Source organism: Syngnathoides biaculeatus, chromosome 12 (genome assembly GCF_019802595.1).
Source record: "Syngnathoides biaculeatus isolate LvHL_M chromosome 12, ASM1980259v1, whole genome shotgun sequence".
Classification (NCBI taxonomy): Eukaryota; Metazoa; Chordata; class Actinopteri; order Syngnathiformes; family Syngnathidae; genus Syngnathoides; species Syngnathoides biaculeatus.
In genome coordinates this window covers 3634263-3655439 of record NC_084651.1, presented here as the reverse complement: position 1 = coordinate 3655439, position 21177 = coordinate 3634263, and the positions used below count along the sequence as shown (strand labels likewise).

Below are 21177 nucleotides of genomic sequence, written 5' to 3'. Positions count from 1 at the left end.
CAAGCAGCGAGTATTTTCACACGCTTTCAACCCTGCGGTTTATGCGGCGCTAGCGTTAGCGCACCTGGTTATAAGCCACGGTACACCGAAAGAGTTTAAAGAGTTTAATGCTAGCGCGGGGCTAGCGTTAGCGCAAGGTTGTGTTAGCTCGAGGCTAGCGTTAGTCCACCTGGTTATAAGCCACGGTACACAGAAAGCGTTTAATGCTGGTGTGGCGCTAGCGTTAGAGCGGGGCTAGCGTTAGCGCAGGGCTAGAGTAAGCGCACCTGGTTATAAGCCATGGTACACAGAAAGAGTCTAAAGAGTTTAATGCTAGCGCGGGGCTAGCGTTAGCGCATCTGGTTATAAGCCACAGTACACAGAAAGAGTTTAATGCTGGTGTTAGAGCAGGGCTAGTGTTAGTGCGGGGCTAGCGTTAGCGCACCTGGTTATAAGTCACGGTACACAGAGTTTCAAGAGTTTAATGCTAGTGTGCCGCTAGCGTTAGCGCGAGGCCAGTGTTGGTGTGGGGCTAGCGTTAGCGCACCTGGTCTATAAGCCACGGTACACAGAAAGAGTTTAAAGAGATTAATGCTAGCGTGGCACTAGCGTTAGCACGGGGCTAGCGTTAGTGCACCTTTTTATAAGGCACGGTACACAAAAAGAGTTTCAGCTTATAACCAGGTGCGCTCTGTAGGCAGAGAATTACGGTATTAAATTGAATTCCGTTTGGCAAGCCGCTTATCCTCACACATGGATTTAAGTGAACAGCGGTACCGGAAAAAAGTTTGAAATACGGGTTTTGAAAAAGTCATGAAGTTGAATAATTGTCCATTTTCTGTAAAAAAAAAAAAAAAAAAGGGCAGCATGGTGATAAGTTGATGTGAGTTGAGGCGCTTCATCGAGACCAAAGTAGTGCTTTCCTGCCATCTTGTGGCTTGTGTAGCCAATTAGAGTCCAGTATCAAGCTTTTGTGATTGTGGGGTTCTGTTCCCCCGCAGGTTCTGGACAACGCCATCGAGACGGAGAAGATGGTGGACAAGTACGAGTCCCTGGCGTCCGACCTCCTGGAGTGGATCGAGCAGACCATCATCATCCTCAACAACCGAAGGTTTGCCAACTCGCTGGTGGGCGTCCAGCAGCAGCTGCAGGCCTTCAACACCTACCGGACGGTGGAGAAGCCCCCCAAGTGCGTACGACACAACTTCATCACTCTTTATTATTATTTTTTTCCCCTCTAAAAAAAATCTCAAAATTCCAATTTGGCTCCATTTTTGACGTCATTCATGTAACACGCTTTGCTTTTTGTTTGTTGTTATTTTATTTTTTTCCTGGAAATAATCTTTGCAGATCTCTGCATTCATTCAAGCAACTGTTAAAGAGTTTATTTTCTATATTTCATCTGTTTGTATGCAAAATAATCATTTAATACAAATACAGCATGACTACGTTTGAAGCATAAAATACAATTGATGATATATTGATTATTAGAATGAATCTTGTGTAGCTGCGCACAGAGTTTGTTAAAAGTTTATTTTTCACCTTCATTGTCCTGTACATTACTCATTTTCAACTATATTATGTTAAAAATGTAAAATAAATATTTTGCTCTTTATCCATAATGGCCACATTTAATGGAAGCGACCGTGAAAATATGACATTTGGATGACGTCGCCTTAACCAGCCACGTTTCTGTTCGGAGGTCTTACAAACGACCCTTTGTCGTCCCCACGTCAATGAAGATTTTATTTTGAAATGTCGTCTTGAATTGGCATTAATGGTCCGGGTTCACCCTAAAATACAGGTGTCAAACTGGTGGTGCGGGGACCACGTCCAGTCCACCGCGTCATTTTATGTGGCCCGTGAAAGTCAATCAAAAATTTATTTCAGATACCTCTTTAAAAAGAATTGTAATTGTAATAGCTGAAAAAATGTTTTTTTTAAAAACCACTGATTTCAAAACAGGTTGTTGATCAATTTATTGTTGATACTGTGTATAAATATATGTGGTGGTGATTCTTTTATTTGGATTCACACCGTCATGGCGGTTCCTCCGAGGGAACCACCGATGTGGCCTGTGGCAAAAAATGAGTTTGACGTCTCATTTATCTTCAAATATTATTATCATCTACATTCCCAGTGGTCACATTTGATGGACGTGCCCTTAAAAGTCTTTCATTTTTCTTTACGTACATGTACCGTAATTCCCGGCCGACAGGACGCACCTGGTTATAAGGAAATACCATTTGGTACATACGTACGCCGCAGCTGTGTAAAAGCCGCAAGTACCCACATTGAAAGCCATGTTGAAACATGAGGCGCTAACGCTAATGCTAGCGCCGTGGTAACGCTGGCGCCGCGCTAACAGGTTTGGTTTTAAAAAAAACGAAAAACATACTGGTAAAAAACTGAGACGCGGCAGTAACACGCTAGCGTAGCGTTAACAGGGCCAGACTGGTAAAAGTCACTTCCTCGGCACATATATTCCACCGGTCTCACTTTTACCTTTTTCCGCTAGAGTGCCCCCTAGAGTGCCGTTACAAAAAAAAAAAAAATAAATGCACAAATTAGCCGCATCACCGCATAAACCGCAGGGTTGAAAGCGTGTGGGGGAAAAAAGTCGCGAATTATAGGCGGGAAATTACGGTAATTGTTCCTGAGCGATTAAAAAATGGCGCTGAAAACGGACCACTGGCGGATTGGACTTGTTGAACTTTTGTCGCGTGCGTGCTTGCAGGTTCACGGAGAAGGGCAACCTGGAGGTGCTTCTGTTCACCATCCAGAGCAAGATGAGGGCCAACAACCAGAAGGTCTACACGCCCCGCGAGGGAAAACTCATCTCGGACATCAACAAGGTAGCCACGCCCGCTCCGAGGCCATCGCTCGGCGTCGGGTGACGGGCTGGACGTTTTGCTGCCGGGACTTCCCGGGTGCCCTTTTGCAAACCATCAGTCGCAAATAGAACACGACTGACACAAATGTCGGACAATAAAATCGTACTTTAGCTAGTTGAACCGATTTGCTAACCGACGAAACAGAGGACGGAAAAATGCTGAGCTGACATCGGCGCGGCCCGGTGTGACGGTCTGAGCGCTCCCCCGTGCTGAAAAGTCTCCTGTTCCACGTGAACGTAAACACTCGGCGACAAGTTGTCGAATGGCGCGTGTCGAAGCGTGGATGGGGATGTTTCAGACCGGCCGCAAGTTTACAAAATATACGCGCATGCGCATTAATCACAAGGAGACTTTTCAGCACGGGGGAGCGCTCAGACCGTCACACGGGCCGGCTCAGATCCTGGGCAGATTACATTGACATGGCGACAAGGAGGGGCCAAAATCTCATGGGACAAAAAAAAAGAATCATAATAAATAAATCTGACCGGCCGCAAATGGTCCCCGGGGCCTGACTTTGCACACCGCATGTTTTTGTCCACGGGTGTCTCAAGTCTGACCCGTGGACCATTTGTGGCCCGCTGTACGTTTTTTACCGGCCTGCCGGTAATTCCCCGTAAAAACGTGAAAAACGCATAACAAGTTACATTCTTGAAACATAGAACGTTATTATTATTATTATTTTAAATAAATGTGTCATAAAAAAGTTAGTGACATGATATCATAATTTATATAAGTGAATCATTTTCTTTTGTGCGCCGAGAGAAACCTCAACACAAGTAACGTATCTCCAAAGTTCACGTCCACATGCAACAAAATCATTTTATCTGTGACAAAGCAAAAACATAATTGTGCAATGTCGTGTCGTTGAAAATGGTCATATATCTAAATAATTTAAAAAAAATTATGGAAAAAATAGCCAATATTTTGGAACATCCGGCTTGAAAATGTATGAAAAACTACTGTGGTATTTTTTTAATGTCAGAAAAAAAGATTATGACCAATTTTCTTTTCTTTTTTTTTTGGGGGGGGGGGAAATAATTTTCTTTCACAATGTGTTTCCATTTCTAGTTTTTTTTGTTTTCCCGTAGGCGGCAAAGTGTCCGACTGGTTAGAGCACAAAAAAATCTCCAAAGCGAACGTGCGGTGGTGTGTTTGTTTTAGGCGTGGGAGCGTCTGGAGAAGGCGGAGCACGAGCGCGAGCTGGCGCTGAGGACGGAGCTGATTCGCCAGGAGAAACTGGAGCAGCTGGCGCGCCGCTTCGACCGCAAGGCCGCCATGAGGGAGACGTGGCTGAGCGAAAACCAGCGGCTGGTCTCGCAGGTGACGCCCCCCCCCCCCCCCCCCCCCCCCCCCCCCCGCCACGATGGAGCTGCGCCGCGCTGACCTGCCGGCGCCCGCGTTCGTTCCCGCAGGACAACTTCGGCTTCGACCTCCAAGCCGTGGAGGCGGCCACCAAAAAGCACGAGGCCATCGAGACGGACATCGCCGCCTACGAGGAGCGCGTTCAGGTGGAGGAAAAGAACTTGTTTGCTGGTTTGTTTTCTCCTGATAAAGGCTTTGAAAGTTTTTTTGGCGGCTGGTTCCGCAGGCCGTGGTGTCGGTGGCCAAGGAGCTGGAGGCGGAGAGCTACCACGACATCAAGCGCATCGCGGCCCGGAAGGACAACGTGATCCGCCTGTGGGAGTACCTGCTGGAGCTCCTGAAGGCGCGCCGGCTGAGGCTGGAGCAGACGCTGGGCATGCAGAGGGTCTTCCAGGAGATGCTCTACATCATGGACTGGATGGACGAGATGAAGGTGCGCTGACGCTCCGCCGCAAACGCGGCAGGAAGTACTCGCTCAGGCCCCGCGGTGAGACCTTCCAAAGTCCCGATTTAAAAACCAGCCCCGAAAACCTTTGTACGCAGATGCTGCTGCTGTCCCAGGATTACGGCAAACACCTTTTGGGCGTGGAGGACCTGCTGCAGAAGCACGCCTTGGTGGAGGCCGACATCGGGATCCAGGCGGACCGGGTCCGCAACGTCAACGCCAACGCGCAGAAGTTCGCCGGCGACACGGACGGTGAGGCCCGCGTTTTGCCGCGCCGCTTCCGGGAGCGCTAAAACTGAGCCGTCTTCTTTTCCGCAGGCTACAAACCTTGCGACCCGCAGATCATCAGGGAGCGCGTGGCCCACATGGAGTTCTGCTACCAGGAACTCAGCCAGCTGGCGGCCGAGCGGCGAGCGCGGCTGGAAGAGTCGCGCCGCCTCTGGAAGTTTTTCTGGGAAATGGCCGAAGAGGTTCGTCACGTCTCGGGAAGTCGTTTAAAGCCGGCCGCGTGCCGAGCGACGCGGTCAGACGCGCGGTCTGCGGGGTTCTGACACCGGTTTTCGTTAGTCCCGACTAGTTGTCGGCGACCTGCGACTAATTTTCACTAGTTGCTGACACCCGCATGTATTTTTCTTTAATTTTCATCAGTTCTCAAATGTCTGCAACTGGTTTTCGCGAGAAATCCGCCAGCGCTTTTTGCGGTCAACGTCCCAAACGCTCGTTCTTCCAGATTGTTGGCCGTCAACTGGAATCATTTTTCTCGGGCGGTACCGAAAAACCCGTCGTTGGGTGCGAGAGCGGCTTCATTTCGACGGGAGTTTGTAAGCTCACCCGCGGTTGTGGTAACGCATCCGGCAGGAGGGCTGGATCCGCGAGAAGGAGCAGATCCTCTCCTCCGAGGATTACGGCAAGGATCTGACGGGCGCTCTGCGGCTGCTGAGTCAGCACAAAGCCCTGGAGGACGAAATGAGCGGGCGCGCCGGCCACCTGCAGCAGACCATCAAGCAGGGAGACCAGCTGGTGGCCGAAAACCACTTCGGGGCCGACAAGATCAAAGAACGCGTCCGGGACATCCAGGTAGGCCGAGAACACGAGCGCAAAACGGACCCGAAGGGATGAGACGACATCGGCGGTTTTGTGGCGTGCTGCGTTGCAGGAGCAGTGGGCGGCGCTGGAGCGGCTCTCCGCCGTACGCAAGTCTCGCCTGCAGGAGGCGTGCAACCAGCACCAGTTCCAAGTAAGACACGAGCACACAAAAAAATGAAATGATATGATAGCACACTTGACATCCGTTTTGGACGGTGATTCTGTCTCGTCGACCTTCTTGTCGTCCTGCCGTGCCTTGAAAATGGCGGCTCGAGACCCAGCCGCCAAATCGTGAGTGGAGAAAGTTGGTGTGGGCGCAGGATTAGGAATGTTATGAAGTCTCGCTGAAGCTTCGACTTCTTCTTCTTTTCCTTTCGGCTCGTCCTGTTAGGGGTCGCCAATCCCCCCCAAAAGAGCTTTATTTCCCCCTTGGGAATTTTAATTCTTCTTCTTCTTCTCTTTTCTTCTGCTCTTTTCTTCTTCTTCCTCTTCTTCTCATCTTTCTCTTTTCGTCTTCTTCTCTTTTCTTTCTCCTTCTTTCAGCTTGTCCCGTTAGGGGTCGCCACAGGGTGTCATCTTTTTCCATCCAAGCCCATCTCGTGCATCTTCTCCTACTCTTCCTGTCCTCCCTCACAAGATCCATCAACCTTTTCTTTGGTCTTCCTCTCTCTCGCTCTCTTTCTTCCCTGGTGGCTCCATCCTTACCGTCCTTCTAGCAATGTACTCACTCTCTCGCCTCTGGACGTGTCCAAACCGTCGAAGTCTGCTCTCTCTCTCTCGCCTTGTCTCCAAAACATCCAACTTTGGCTAATCCTATCCAAGCTGCTCACTTCCGAGCGAGAACCTCAACATCTTCATTTCTGCCACCTCCCAGTTCCGCTTCCTGTCATTTCTTCAGTGGCGCCGTCTCTCATCCGTTCATCATGGCCGGCCTCACCACTGTTTTATAGACTTTGGCCTTCATCTTAGCGGCGACTCTTCTGTCGCATAGAACACCAGACACCTTCCGCCAACTGTTCCGACCCGTGTCTTCACTTCCTTCGACTACTTTTCAGAAATAGTCCCATGCTAATGTTTAGAACCACCCAACCGATGCAGATTTTTTTGAGGCCAATGCCGAGATTTCAATCACCAGTTTAGTCGACCAATTAAGAGGAAATGGCGAGAATGAAGTAGCTTCTTTTTGGGAAAGAATAAATATGTAAAAATTGGCCGATTGCTTTAATATATAGAGGATAATGAGTGTACTTGATGAGTGAGCAACCACTCCTGGCACGTAAACATTTTTAGCGGGCGAATGTTTGCGTCTGCGCAGGCCGACGCCGACGACATGGACACGTGGATGCTGGACGCGCTCCGCATCGTGTCCAGCGTGGACGTGGGCCACGACGAGTTCTCCACGCAGGCGCTGGTGAAGAAGCACAAGGACGTGGCCGAGGAGATCGCCAGCTACCGGCCCGTCATCGACGCCCTGCACGAGCAGTCGCGCACGCTGCCGCCCGAGAAGGCCGACTCGCAGGAGGTGAGGCCGCGCCGCCGACGTTTGCGACAAGCAAATGGTTTGAAAACAACATTGATTGGACCCTCTAAATTGCCCCAAGGTGTGATTGTGAGTGCGGATCTTTGTCTCAATGCGCCCTGCGATTGGCTGGCAACCAGTTCAGGGTGTGCCCCGCCTCCTGCCCGCTGACACCTGGGATAGGCTCCAGAACTCCCCGCGACCCTTGTGAGGATAAGCAGCTAAGAAAATGGATGGATGGATGGATGGATGGATGGATGGTTTGAAAATGAGCTATGTACTGAGTAAACGCACCGGGGAAGCCATTTTAGCTCAGCGCGGAGAGTAGCCTCCAGGCTTTGGACCGGCGGCGCAAAGACTAACCCTGAGCGCGGCGGACTCGTGGCAGGTGCAGAGCCGCCTGGCGGGCGTGGAGGAGCGCTACAAGGAGGTGGTGGAGCTGGCGCGCCTCCGCAAGCAAGCGCTGCAGGACGCGCTGGCCTTGTACAAGATGCTGAGCGAGGCCAACGCCTGCGAGCTGTGGATCGACGAGAAGGAGCAGTGGCTCAACGGCACGGACATTCCCGAGAAGCTGGAGGACCTGGAGGTGGTCCAGCACCGGTAAGCGACACCTGTTTGTTTGTTTTTGGGACAAATAGAAACAAATTCACTGAGCTGTCGCCCGGTTTCTTGATGCAGGTTTGAGAGTTTGGAGCCCGAGATGAACAATCAGGCCTCGCGGGTTGCCGTCGTCAACCAGGTCGCCAGGCAACTGATCCACAGCGGCCATCCCGGCGAGAAGGAAATCAAGTCCCAACAGGACAAGCTCAACACCAGGTAACCTCACCGTCACCAGTCCACGTAGCGACCACGCTGGCGTCTGAAGTCGCCGTTGAAGAGTGGCCCCGTTTTTTTTTTTTTGTCAGGTGGAGTCAGTTCAGAGACCTGGTGGACCAGAAGAAGGAGAGTCTGAGCTCTGCCTTGGGAGTGCAGAACTACCACCTGGAATGCAACGAGACCAAGTCCTGGATCAAGGAGAAGACCAAGGTACGCTTCGTGTCGACCACCTGCAGATGAAACGCGTTCAGTCCACAGAACAAGTCAAAAAGTATTTCATCCCGGCAAGTGACACGCTAACCGACGAACGCCCGAACGCGACCCAAAAGGTGATCGAGTCCACCCAGGACCTTGGCAACGACCTGACGGGCGTCATGGCGCTGCAGAGAAAGTTGACCGGCATGGAGCGAGACCTGGCCGCCATCGAGGACAAGCTGGGCGACCTGGCGAAGGAGGCGGAGCGGCTGTCCTCCGAACACCCGGAACAGGCCGAGGCCATCAAGGGACGCCTGGACGAGATCACCGCCGTGTGGGAGGAGATGAAGGTGCGCCGTTATTTCACGTTTTTCGCGCCTGCCTGGACGTATGAAATCATGACAAAAAATCTCGACCATTTTATAGTCCAAGTAAATATTGTTATTTCTGTCAATGACGTACACGCACTCAAGACCGACGCCGAGGCGCTCTGAAGGGGCCGCGCCAGCCCGAAGCCCCGGTCCAGACTCTGGTTGTCAATTTTGACTTTAAAAAGCATTGCGTGCGCCCACTCATGGCTGACAACAAGGCACTCTGACTCAGCCACACCAATGTGACGCTCCTGTCCACTTGCTCGCTGCCAAATTGGACTGTCAAAAAAGTAAATAAAATCAGTTTTCCTGTTTTTATTTTCCGTTTATCTCTTTGTGACACTCATAGCCAACAATGAGGCGCTCTAATGTGACCATGCCAGTGTAAAATCCCGGGTCCATACGCAGACTATCAAGTTTGGGAAAAATAAAATTGTCCCTCTTTGTTGTCGCAACTTTCACTCCGTGAGTTGCAGGCACTCACGGCTGACAACGAGGCGCTCTAAAGTAGCTACACCAGCAGACTTTCTAAAGGGAAAGTGCTGGCGAGCTAACTGCACTGGGTTCCGTTTTAGCCGCGCCCGTAAGAGAACAAGCAAAACTGAAATGGTGACAAACTGTGTAAAACCACAGTTCTGCAATTAAGTGCCACATAGTTCTGAGTCTTTGCACATTTTCAAAACATGGAAAATGTATTTTGAAACAAAGGTATGAATTCTCTTTACAGTCTTTAAAAAAAACGAGGAAGCACTTTTAACCGCCGCTAAAATAAAATCTTCACGTCAAATAAAGTGGGAGGGATGTGTGAAATGTTTGGATGTTTGACGCCGGCGTTGTGGTTCAGGGCTCCATGAAGAACCGCGAGGAGTCCCTGGGCGAGGCCAGCAAGCTGCAGCAGTTCCTGCGCGAGTTGGACGATTTCCAGTCGTGGCTGTCGCGCACGCAGACGGCCATCGCGTCCGAGGACATGCCCAACACGCTGGCCGAGGCCGAGAAGCTGCTGGGCCAGCACGAGGGCATCAAGAACGAGATCCGCAACTACGAGGAGGACTACCAGAAGATGCGCGACATGGGCGAGATGGTGACACAGGGCCAGACGGACGCCCAGTACATGTTCCTGCGCCAGCGGCTGCAGGCGCTCGACACGGGCTGGAACGAGCTGCACAAGATGTGGGAGAACAGGCAGAACCTTCTGTCGCAGTCGCACGCCTACCAGCTCTTCCTCAGGGACACCAAGCAGGCCGAGGCCTTCCTCAACAACCAGGTAGCCTCCGTAAATGACGACACGCCCTCATTTCGACACCCTTCCGGACTTCCTCGCTTTTGTCATCATGCAGCCAATCCCCAATGTCATCAGGCAAAACCACCTTCGTGGTAGTAGTCCCGAGTAGTCATCTCAATTCATATATTTGTGAGCATGATGGGAAATCCCTGTGGAAAACACAAGCCCCAGTCAAGAGGAATAAATAGGTAGATGAATAAATGAGATCAATTTACAAATATCAACCTGAGCCCAACAAATGGCTTGTCGACAATATGATCAGGAACAAGTGCGAGTAAAGAGCAACGCTTAGCCCGATTTTCTGCGTGCGTTCCAGGAGTACGTGCTGGCCCACACCGAGATGCCGACCACCCTGGAGGGCGCAGAGGCGGCCATCAAGAAGCAAGAGGACTTCATGACCACCATGGACGCCAACGAGGAGAAGCTCAGCGGCGTGGTGGACACCGGACGGCGCTTGGTCGCCGACGGCAACGTCAACACCGAACGCATCCAGGACAAGGTGGACTCCATTCACCAAAGGTAGCTGACTGCCTGTTTCCCGGTCTTTCAAGAATTGATTAGAAAATGTAAGAAAAAAAAAAAAAATTTATGAAATGCGGCTTTTATTCTTAAAAAGAAAATCTTGGATCCGGCAAGAGGTCAGATTTTCATGACTATGTACATTACGATCATATCAGGTTTGAATTGTCCTGAAACTAAGGGGGGGGGGGTCATTGCTGCCCCCATATGCAGGTATTAGCTTTTACAAATAATATGTTTAATCGTTTAAATTGAACGACTCGGCTTAGGCGTCAAAATAAATGAGCTAGCACGCTAGCGTAAATAAGCTAGCTAGCTCGTCAGCCGCCAAGTCTTTCCCACGCGACGTAGCCTTTAAAACAAACGTTCCCCGCCAGGCACAAGAAGAACCGAGCGGCGGCCAGCGACCTCCTCATGAGGCTCAAGGACAACCGAGACCTGCAGAAGTTCCTGCAGGACTGCCAGGAGGTGAGCGAGCGAGCGCGGGGCGGTCGGTACCCGCGGCTCGCGACCTTTTGCCCGCTGAGCGTGTGGCGCTGCCCCTTGTGCCCAGCTGTCCTTGTGGATCAACGAGAAGATGCTGACGGCTCAGGACATGACGTACGACGAGGCGCGCAACCTCCACAGCAAGTGGCTCAAGCACCAGGCCTTCATGGCCGAGCTGCAGTCCAACAAGGAATGGCTGGACAAGATCCAGAAGGTCAGCAGCGCCTTCTCGGGCGGTTCCGCCGGTTGACAAAATTTTGGGCCACGGAGAACTGACAGTAGACTCGGCGAACTCCCATTTTGTTTATTTTGAAGAGCAGCAGCTTCGGTGCTTAATTTCTTCACTGAGCAGTTTTACGACAACTGCAGCTACTAGTACTAAAACACGCACATAACAATACTAAACATGAGCAGAAAGAACTGAGAAACAATTTAGACCAGTTTTATCCACGAAGCGGCTAGTCCCGTGTAGTACGTTATGATCCATCTATCCCGTTTTATGAGCCGGTTCTCCTCGCGCGGGTTGTGGGAGTGCCGGAGCCTATCCCAGCTATCGAGTTGGGGGGGGGGGCACCCTGAACTGGTCGCCGCCCAATCGCGGGACACATAGAATTAAAAATTAGTGCACGCTTTTGGGATGCGGGAAGAAACCGGAGAATCGCACAGGCGCGTCGAGAGCACGGAAACTCCACACAGGTGGGGCTGGGATTCGGACCTTGACCCTCAGAATTGTGAAGCAAACATTCTCACCGGTTTCGCCCACCGTGCCGCCGTCGGAATTCATACTAATTATTATTCTATGGCGTTATTTGTCAACATTTTTGCCATATTATGCTTGATCACATTTTGGACTTTGAGCACTTTTGCGCTCCGCTGATGGCAGTGTTTGGAATCCCTCTCGTGTAATATGACAAAAAAATGGAGTCGTACCACTTAGATTATAGTTCCAATTCCAACACATGGCAGCCAGTCCGTCGTTTGACTTTGCACTTTTGTTTTGCGACCTCATGTTGGTATCGGCGGCTGTTATTGGACGGATTTGATGACAGTTTGGAGTTAGACCACTAGTGCGGCGGCCATTGAGACCCGTATTAAATGATGAAAATGGACGTATTCCACTGTACTTTCTAGTTGAGTTGTTTTTATGTATTCCTCGTCTTTTATGAAATCGGTCAGATTTGAGGGAAAATGGACTTAGCCCGCTCTAGTTCTCAGCAGCTCAATTGCGCAGGACGGCAACGCGCTGATGGCGGAGAAGCCCGAGACGGAGGGCGTCGTGCGAGAGAAGCTGGCGTCCCTCAAGAAGATGTGGGACGAGCTGGAGTCCACCACGCAGACCAAAGCCAAATGCCTGTTCGACGCCAACAAGGCGGAGCTGTTCGCGCAGAGCTGCGCCGACCTGGACAAGTGGCTGGCCGAGATGGACGGGCAGCTGCAGTCCGACGACTACGGCAAGGACCTGACGTCCGTCAACATCCTGCTCAAGAAGCAGCAGGTCGGTTCCCCCTCGGCTTGGACCCGGAACGTTCTCTTCTATTTTGCGGATGACGGATTAGTTGTTCGGAGGCCTCGCTCAAGTCAGTTGGGAAATATTCCCCCTTTTTCCGGAGTTTCCCCCGGAAAGCAGTCCGTCGACGCTTTCAATTTCCATCTTTGCGGGTCTGGCAGATGCTGGAGAGCCAGGTGGAGGTCCGGCAGAAGGAGGTGGTGGAGCTGCAGAGCCAGTCGCACGACCTGAGCCGCGAAGGTGAAGGCGACGGCTCGGACGAGGCGGACGGCCGGCGCCGCGGCGTGGAGAGCAAGTTGGCGGCGTTGCAGGAGCCGCTCAAGAGCCGCAGGGACAACCTGATGGCCTCCAGGGAGATCCACCAGTTCAACCGCGACGTGGAGGACGAGATCGTACGCGCCGCATCCTCCTTGCTTGCTTTCCTCACCTTTTCTTGTCCCGTTTTCTTCATTCTTTGTCCTCCTCCCCTTTTCCCCCCCTTCTCTCTTGTACTTTCCCCTCCCGTTCACCTTCTTGTTGCGCTCTGTCCTTTTCTAGCTGTGGGTGGAGGAGAGGATGCCCCTGGCCACGTCCACGGACCACGGCCACAACCTCCAAACGGTGCAGCTCCTCATCAAGAAGAACCAGGTAGGATTCTGGCCCGGTCTTCCTCTGTCGTGAGCCGAAGGAACCCGAACGTCTCGCGCTCCCCCCACCGCCCGCAGACCCTCCAGAAGGAGATCCGGGGCCACCAGCCGCGCTACGACGACATCTTCGAGCGCAGCCGGCACGTCCTGCGGGACGAGCGGCCGTCGGGCGAGCCCATCCGCCGGCGGCTGGACGAGCTGCGTGCGCTGTGGGAGCGGATCCGAGAGGAGACGGAGAAGCGCCACGCCCGCCTGAGCGAGGCCCACGAGGCCCAGCAGTACTACTTCGACGCGGCCGAGGCCGAAGCCTGGATGAGCGAGCAGGAGCTTTACATGATGTCCGAGGAGAAGGCCAAGGTCCGATCCTGACGCCGACGCATCTCTTACCGTCTCGCGCTTGTTAGCGTGTTAGCTCTCAGGCCGCGTTTGTGTTGCACCGTCAGGAACAGAATTAGCTGCGACGGGACCCTCGGTTGGGAAAATGTCTGTCCCGTGGGCCGTTGCACTTGCAAATCTGAACAGTCGAGCACGAAAAATCACGTGCGTAAAATTTGCTTAGAGTAGAAATGCGTAGATATTGAAAGGCGTCGCTTATTTTGTGTAGTCTTGGCCAATGTTCCCGCTAAGCTGCGCCACTGTGCAATTGCGCACTTGTCGCGCACTCTCAACGCACACGAAAACCGATCCAGCGCAGTGAAACACTTTTTTTTTTTTTTTTTTTAACACGGAAGCACACGGTCTCTCCTCAGCTTACTTCAACTTCCTAGTTTACCTGACACCGCCCCCCTCTGCTCTTAAAGGGGTACACTTATAATAAACCAAACACACAGGCCCGACTTCATATCTGCGGGGGTGACTGGTGGACCACACCCGTAACTCGATATCCGCGGGCACGACTGACCACACCCGTACATTTTTCAAATGTGAGTGATTTTAAAAACAATAATATCCAGGTAATTTTGCAGTAGTTTTCATATGTTTTTATTTAAATTCCATTGATGCTTATGTGAATTGCAAATTGCACATGGACACAAAGTTGAGGTCCGCATCGGATGGAGCACAAAACTATAGATAGCAGGAAGAAAAGTGGGCAGCGTTGGATGAGCAGTTGTGCAGTTGAAACGGCAGCAGCATAAACATTCATGAATACATCAAATCATAAAGGAAAAGTAGCAGATGAATGCGAGCAAAAAGCAGCGGGTGTAGTTTTTGTTTGGTTGGTTTTTGGGGCTTCAGGACGAGCAGAGTTCCGTGGCCATGTTGAAGAAGCATCAGATCCTGGAGCAGGCGGTGGAGGACTACGCCGACACCGTCCACCGACTGTCCGCCACCAGCCGAGGCCTGGTGGCCGCCGAGCACCCCGACAGGTACCCGCCCGCCCACCCCGTCCCCCACCCCGCCCGACAATCGCCAGACCGCCATCCCGCCTCCCTCCCCCCGCAGCGAGCGCGTCGGCATGCGTCAGTCGCAGGTGGACAAGCTGTACGCCGGGCTGAAGGATCTGTCGGAGGAGCGGCGGGGGAAGCTGGACGAGCGCTTCCGCCTCTTCCAGCTCAACCGGGAGGTGGACGACTTGGAGCAGTGGATCGCCGAGAGGGAAGTGGTGGCCGGATCGCACGAGCTGGGGCAGGACTACGAGCACGTCACCGTGAGTCGAATAGCACCCAACGGGGGTTTTCCGGATTTTTGGGCCGCTCCTGAGTTAGTTTCTCGTAGTGTGACGACGCCCCAATGTCCTTTGACCCCGTTGCATGAGTTGCAAGACGCTGAGCAGCCTGCGTTTCCGATCTCGGGTCGCCCCAGATGCTGCAGGAGCGCTTCCGAGAGTTCGCCCGCGACACGGGCAACATCGGGCAGGAGCGCGTGGACGGCGTGAACCGGCTGGCGGACGAGCTGATCAACGCGGGCCACGGCGACGCCGCCACGGTGGCCGAGTGGAAGGACGGCCTGAACGAGGCCTGGGCCGACCTGCTGGAGCTGATCGACACGCGCACGCAGATCCTGGCCGCCTCCTTCGAGCTGCACAAGTTCTACCACGACGCCAAGGAGATCCTGGCGCGCATCCTGGACAAACACAAGAAGCTGCCCGAGGAGCTGGGCCGGGACCAGAACACGGTGGAGACGCTGCAGAGGATGCACACCGCCTTCGAGCACGATATCCAAGCGCTCGGCACGCAGGTGGGAAACGTCGGGCCGGTAGGGCCAGTCGCCGCGTTCGAAACCGGGCGAGGCGGGTGTGCCAAACCTGCTTAACGTCAATATCTTCATTCCTATTTTGGGCATTTTAATCCTCTCATTAACGCCTTTCATTTATTGTTTTAAACAAAAATTAAGTCAATTGCGTCCATTTGATGAAGTTAATTATAATTACACTATAAAATTGCCATTTTGAAGTAGTGATTATTTGAAGGAATCCTTCAATTTCATTGTCAAAAACTGACGCTTTGATTCTGTCGAGTGTCGACTGAATTTACTGAGCAAGACGAAATGTTGTAATTTGGGAGCGACGGCGTGATCCCCAGACGTGACACCCCCCCCCCCCCCCCATCTCCTTTTTGCCGTTTCAGGTGCGCCAGCTCCAGGAAGACGCCGTCCGCCTGCAGTCGGCGTACGCCGGAGATAAAGCGGACGACATCCAGAAGCGGGAAGGAGAGGTCAGCAAAAGCCGACGCCTCGCACGCACGTTATTTGATTTAGTTTTTTCCACGTGCAGTCCGTTGCGGCGGTCTGAGGGCTCCCCCGTGCTGAAAAGTCTCCTTGTGATTAATGTGCATGAGTTACTGGCAGGGGAACTCTGGGTTTGTAGTAGGCGCTTACCGGGAAATCCCCCGGTCTCATAGTTCCCCTTCTAAGCTAACATATGTTATATCCTAACCTGAAAATAAGAGTTGACAAAAAAAAAATATATGTACACACATATGGACGTTCGCTGTGTTCGTCTTTCCGAGACGAACATGAACGCTCGGCGACAAGTTGTCGAATGGCACACGTTGAAGCACGGATGGGGATGTTTCAGACTGGCCTGAAGTTTAGAAAATGTACGCGCATGCGCATTAATCACAAGGAGACTTTTCAGCACGGGGGAGCGCTCAGACTGTCACGCCGGCTGGGCCCCGAACACCCCGGGTTTGCGGGGGTCCGCCCCGCAACGCATCGACATCCGTAACACTTCATTCAGTTCAGGCCTCCAACTGAGTCCTGTTATCCAGATGACTGCGCTACACACACAATGAAAATGTTTTTTTTTTTTTTTTTCCCTGATCTAATTTTAATTGTCATTTAATTTTCAGTTACTTAAATAATTTAAGTAAATAACATGAATTAATTTAATTTTAAATTTCACCACAGACAGAATGAAATATTTTTTTCCCTGATCTAATTTTAATGTAATTTAATTTTCAATTAATTAAATAATTTAATTTAATAAAATTAATTAATTTGATTTAAAATTTTGCCCTGTTTTCCAGATGACTGCACTACAAACAGAATGAAATGTTTTTATTTTTCCCTGATCTAATTTTAATGTAATTTAATTTTAAATTAGTTAAATAATTTAATTAAATAAAATTAACTAATTTAATGTTAAATTCCACTACACACAGAATGAAATATTTTTTTATTTTTCCCTGATCTAATTTAAATTTAATTTTAAATTAATTAAATAATTTAATTAAATAAAATTTATTAATTTACTTTTAAATTTTATCCAGTTGTCCAGATGACTGCACTACCCACAGAATGAAATATTTTTTTTATTATTCCCTGATCTAATTTTAAATTAATTAAATAATTTAATTAAATATAATTAAATAATTTAATAGAAAATTTTTGTTTTCAAAACTCACATTTCAGCTTGTCAAGAATTTGAATATGACTTCAAAAAATATGTCAGAGTTTTCAAAATAGGCATAGTATTTTCTCCATCTCGTCGCCACCTTCTGTCCAAATGTGATCCCGTTTTGTTACGGAATTGGACACGCGACGAACTCATTTGACGTGTTGAAAGTAACTCGGGAGGAAATCTTAACTGTTTTGAAACTCCGCCTCTTTCCTCGCTCGATTGGTTGGGATTGATTGATTGATTGATCGAGAAGATCTTGTTTTTCTTTTTTTTTTTTTTTAAGCCAGTTAGCAGCGCAAATTGTTTGGTTAGCTTTGATGAGCTCTTATCGTCATATATTTCGGTCATGAGACGTGTAATAGGAAAAAAAATTGATGATGATGATGATGATGCTGATGATGATGAAGGTGACGATTGTCGGCTGTATTCCGTTTGTCTTCCTCCCGCCTCTGCAGAAGCGAAAGGGAGAGGTGAGATTAGTTTTTGCATCGCCGTGGCTGCGCTGCCTCATTTTCGACATCAATTTTCCACGCTTTTTTTTTTTTTTTTTATATATTTTTACCTGGACTAAAATGACACATTTTAGTCGGCGTCGCGCTTCGGCTTTGATTTTTTTTTGGTCGGCTCTGTTCTGGATTTTTCTTGTTTTTTTTTTTCACCCGTCCAGGAGGGCAAAGCAAACAACTTTTGTTCGTTTGCAAAATACACTCGCCGTGTATTTGGAACACTTTAATACTTTCTTGCTTCACGCACACGTTTATTTGGACTTTAGTGTTCATGTACCATGTACATGCATAGTACGCACTTATGTACTCACTTTGGTACATAAGTGTAACATTGACGAGTACCGTCATTGCCGGCCTACAGATCCCACCTGGTTATTAGCCTCACCTAGTACAATTATGTAACGGAAATAGCATTTGGTACACACATACGCCGCAGCTGTGTAAAAGCCGCAAGTGCCCACATTGAAACCCACATCGGAGCAAGACGGTACACAAGAGATTAACGCTAGCGCCGCCGCGCTATCGCCAGATCTGCCATGCTAACAGGGCTGCTTAAAAAATATTAATTAATATTTACAAATAGAGACGGTACACAGAGTTTAACGCTAGCGCCGCCATGCTAATGCTAACGCGAGCGCTATCAGGGCCGGTTTGAAAAAAAAACATCGGTAAAAATCACTGAGACACGGCAGTAACACTGAAAATGAAATGAAAATGTTACCTTGTAAAATGATTTCAAACTGATCACATTTCCAATAGCTGGCTAGAAATGGCTGCCTAGAATTCACCGTCTAAATTCGATGTTAAGAAGGCAGGGTTACTTCAGGTCAGAACCCGAACACCCAGCCAATCCAGTTACGTGACGTCACATACTAAGAAAGCGTAACTGGATTGGCCGGTTGTTAGACCGGTGAATTTCAGACGGCGAATTGTAGCCAGTTGAATCTCAGGAGACTGAAAATATATCATAATAAATATATAATAAAATATATTTGAATTTTAAGGGTTGATTTTAAGTGCCCACATTGAAACCCACCTTGAAACAGGAGATATTTACAAAGAAAGGCGGTACACAGAGAGCTTAACGCTAGCACTGTCGCGCTAACGCTTGCGCAGCGCTAACAGGTCCGGACCAGGTAAAAGTCACTTCCTCGGCACATATATTCCACCGGTCTCACTCTTAGGTTTTTCGCTCAAGTGCCCCCTTGCGGCCAAATTAGCAGCATCACCGCATAAACCGCAGGGTTGAAAGCGTGTGGGAAAAAGTCGCGGCTTATCGGCCGGAAATTACGGTAGTTGATTCAAAACCCTGTCACGTAAATACAGATATTTGTTTCTAATTGTTGTACACGTTTGAAGATAATTGCTGATGACCCGCAAATACAGAACTACTGAACTCGCGTACTTCGTACTGAACTGTGGAGATGTAGCATTAAACCGGTTTTCACCTTTTTTTGAGGGGGTTGCTAAAGCAGACCCTGCGGCATGAGTCACCCCATCCCCGCTATATAATCGCTTGCATGCTAGTCTGCGTGCGCGGATGCTTTCGAGCGCCTTGTTGTTGCCGGCGAGAGCGCGAGGAAGTCACTTGCGTGCGAGAACTCGCTCCACTGAAAACACTTCAAAAGGATTTATGGAGATGTCAAATCAAATAAAAGATGGCCGACAAAGTAGCGGGCATTTTTCCGGGACTCGTCATCGTACGTGACTGGCAGTCGATGGCCGCTGCGCTTTCCGCACGTTTGCCCAACACGTACGCGGCGTTTGCGTTTTGCGTTTGCGGAGCCTCATTTTATTTCCACACCGATTTTACATATTCTCCCCCCCCCCCCCTCCCCTCGTTGGCAGGCTTGTAAACAACACTGCTCACTGCTTTGTGTCATGTTGACAAGACGTTTATCCATCCATCCATCCATTTTTCTTAGCCGCTTATCCTCACGAGGGTCGCGGGAGCGCTGGGGTCTATCCCAGCTGTCAACGGGCTAGAGGGCGGGGCACACCCTGAACTGGTCGCCAGCCAATCGCAGGGCACAAGGAGAAAAACAGTCGCACTCACAATCACACCTACGGGCAATTTATCAATGTTGCGTGTTTTTGGGATGTGGGAGGAAACCGGAGTGCCCATCCGGAGAAAACCCACACAGGCACTGGGAAAACATGCAAACTCCACACAGGCGGGTCCGGGATCGAACCCCGGACCTCGGAACTCTGAGGCCGACGCTTTACCAACCCTGCCACGTTTATTTTGACCTTTGACCTTTGAAAGGTCAACGCGGAGCCGCTTTGCGTTCGTTGTCGTTTACCTGTCCAGAGTCCAGTTTCAAGTCAGCCGGGCGAACCATTTGACAATTTGTCAACGAAATGGTCTTCGTCATCGCATATTCCAGATCGTCAACTCCGATGCGACGTGGACTCCATTTTTAAAATGAGGAAAAAGATGAAAAAAAAAAAAAAACCGCATCGCATCAATTGGGATCATCATCATCTTCTCGCCAACGTTTTTTTCTTCGTTCCCGGCGGCCGCCACGGCGACGTCGACTCGAAAGTCTCGCTGGACGCGGCGTGGCCGAAAGCGACGAGAAGGTTCGAGGCTGAGCGTTTTGGCGGCGCGTGTTGTCTTCAGGTTCTGGAGGCCTGGAAGAACCTGCTGGAGGCGGCGGAGGGCCGGCGGGGGAAGCTGGCCGACACGGGGGACAAGTTCCGCTTCTTCAGCCTGGTGCGAGATCTCATGCTGTGGATGGACGACGTCATCCGGCTCATCGAGGCGCAGGAGAAGCCGCGGTACGCAATTCAGTTCCGTTCCACTTCGACTCAAAAGCAACACTTTTCAAAACATTTAGAGACTGAAAAGTCACTTGATTCGACACGTTTTCGCTTCTTTCAATCTCAATTTTTACCTGCAATATGAAGATTTTTTTTTTTTAATCATTTCTCCATTGTGCGACAAATTAAGAAAAAAAAATCCAGATGAAGATTTTTTTAAAATGATTTCTTCATTGTGCGACAAGAAAAAAAAATTCCATATGAAGATTTTTAAAAATTATTTCTCCATTGTGCGACAAATTAAGAAAAAAAATCCAGATGAAGATTTTTTTAATTATTTCTCTGTTGTGCAACAAATGAAGAAAAAAAAATTCCAAATGAAGATTTTTAAAAATTATTTCTCCATTGTGCGACAAATTAAGAAAAAAAATCCAGATGAAGATTTTTTTAAAATGATTTCTTCATTGTGCGACAAGGAAAAAAAATTCCATATGAAGATTTTTTAAAATTATTTCTCCATTGTGCGACAAATTAAGAAAAAAAATCCAGATGAAGATTTTTTTAAAATGATTTCTTCATTGTGCGACAAGAAAAAAAAATTCCATATGAAGATTTTTAAAAATTATTTCTCCATTGTGCGACAAATTAAGAAAAAAAATCCAGATGAAGATTTTTTTTAATTATTTCTCTGTTGTGCAACAAATTAAGAAAAAAAAATTCCAAATGAAGATTTTTAAAAATTATTTCTCCATTGTGCGACAAATTAAGGAAAAAAAATTCCAGATGAAGATTTTTTTTAAATGATTTCTTCATTGTGCGACAAGAAAAAAAATTCCATATGAAGATTTTTAAAAATTATTTCTCTGTTGTGCAACAAATTAAGAAAAAAAAATTCCAGATGAAGATTTTTTTTAAATTATTTCTCCAATGTGCGACAAAAAAAATTCCATATGAAGATTTTTTTTACTATTTCTCCATTG

The 21177-nt window shown here is 49.2% G+C and overlaps 1 protein-coding gene across 5 annotated transcripts in view; it reads left to right on the top strand.

The window, feature by feature from the left end:
* sptbn1 (spectrin, beta, non-erythrocytic 1) overlaps positions 1–21177 on the top strand; it is an 82027-nt gene that overhangs the window by 46515 nt on the left and 14335 nt on the right. For all 5 annotated transcript variants that reach the window (XM_061838002.1, XM_061838004.1, XM_061838006.1 and 2 more), the window contains 27 exons: positions 981–1168; positions 2717–2834; positions 4035–4193; positions 4286–4381; positions 4462–4668; positions 4779–4932; positions 4999–5150; positions 5539–5757; positions 5837–5917; positions 7082–7288; positions 7674–7885; positions 7964–8101; positions 8191–8311; positions 8431–8646; positions 9512–9931; positions 10266–10468; positions 10846–10936; positions 11022–11168; positions 12186–12449; positions 12623–12853; positions 12999–13088; positions 13166–13444; positions 14324–14454; positions 14531–14735; positions 14891–15265; positions 15655–15741; positions 20058–20215. In XM_061838002.1, the coding sequence (XP_061693986.1) occupies positions 981–1168; positions 2717–2834; positions 4035–4193; positions 4286–4381; positions 4462–4668; positions 4779–4932; positions 4999–5150; positions 5539–5757; positions 5837–5917; positions 7082–7288; positions 7674–7885; positions 7964–8101; positions 8191–8311; positions 8431–8646; positions 9512–9931; positions 10266–10468; positions 10846–10936; positions 11022–11168; positions 12186–12449; positions 12623–12853; positions 12999–13088; positions 13166–13444; positions 14324–14454; positions 14531–14735; positions 14891–15265; positions 15655–15741; positions 20058–20215 (4949 nt within the window). The remainder of the gene's footprint in view (positions 1–980; positions 1169–2716; positions 2835–4034; positions 4194–4285; positions 4382–4461; positions 4669–4778; positions 4933–4998; positions 5151–5538; positions 5758–5836; positions 5918–7081; positions 7289–7673; positions 7886–7963; positions 8102–8190; positions 8312–8430; positions 8647–9511; positions 9932–10265; positions 10469–10845; positions 10937–11021; positions 11169–12185; positions 12450–12622; positions 12854–12998; positions 13089–13165; positions 13445–14323; positions 14455–14530; positions 14736–14890; positions 15266–15654; positions 15742–20057; positions 20216–21177) is intronic.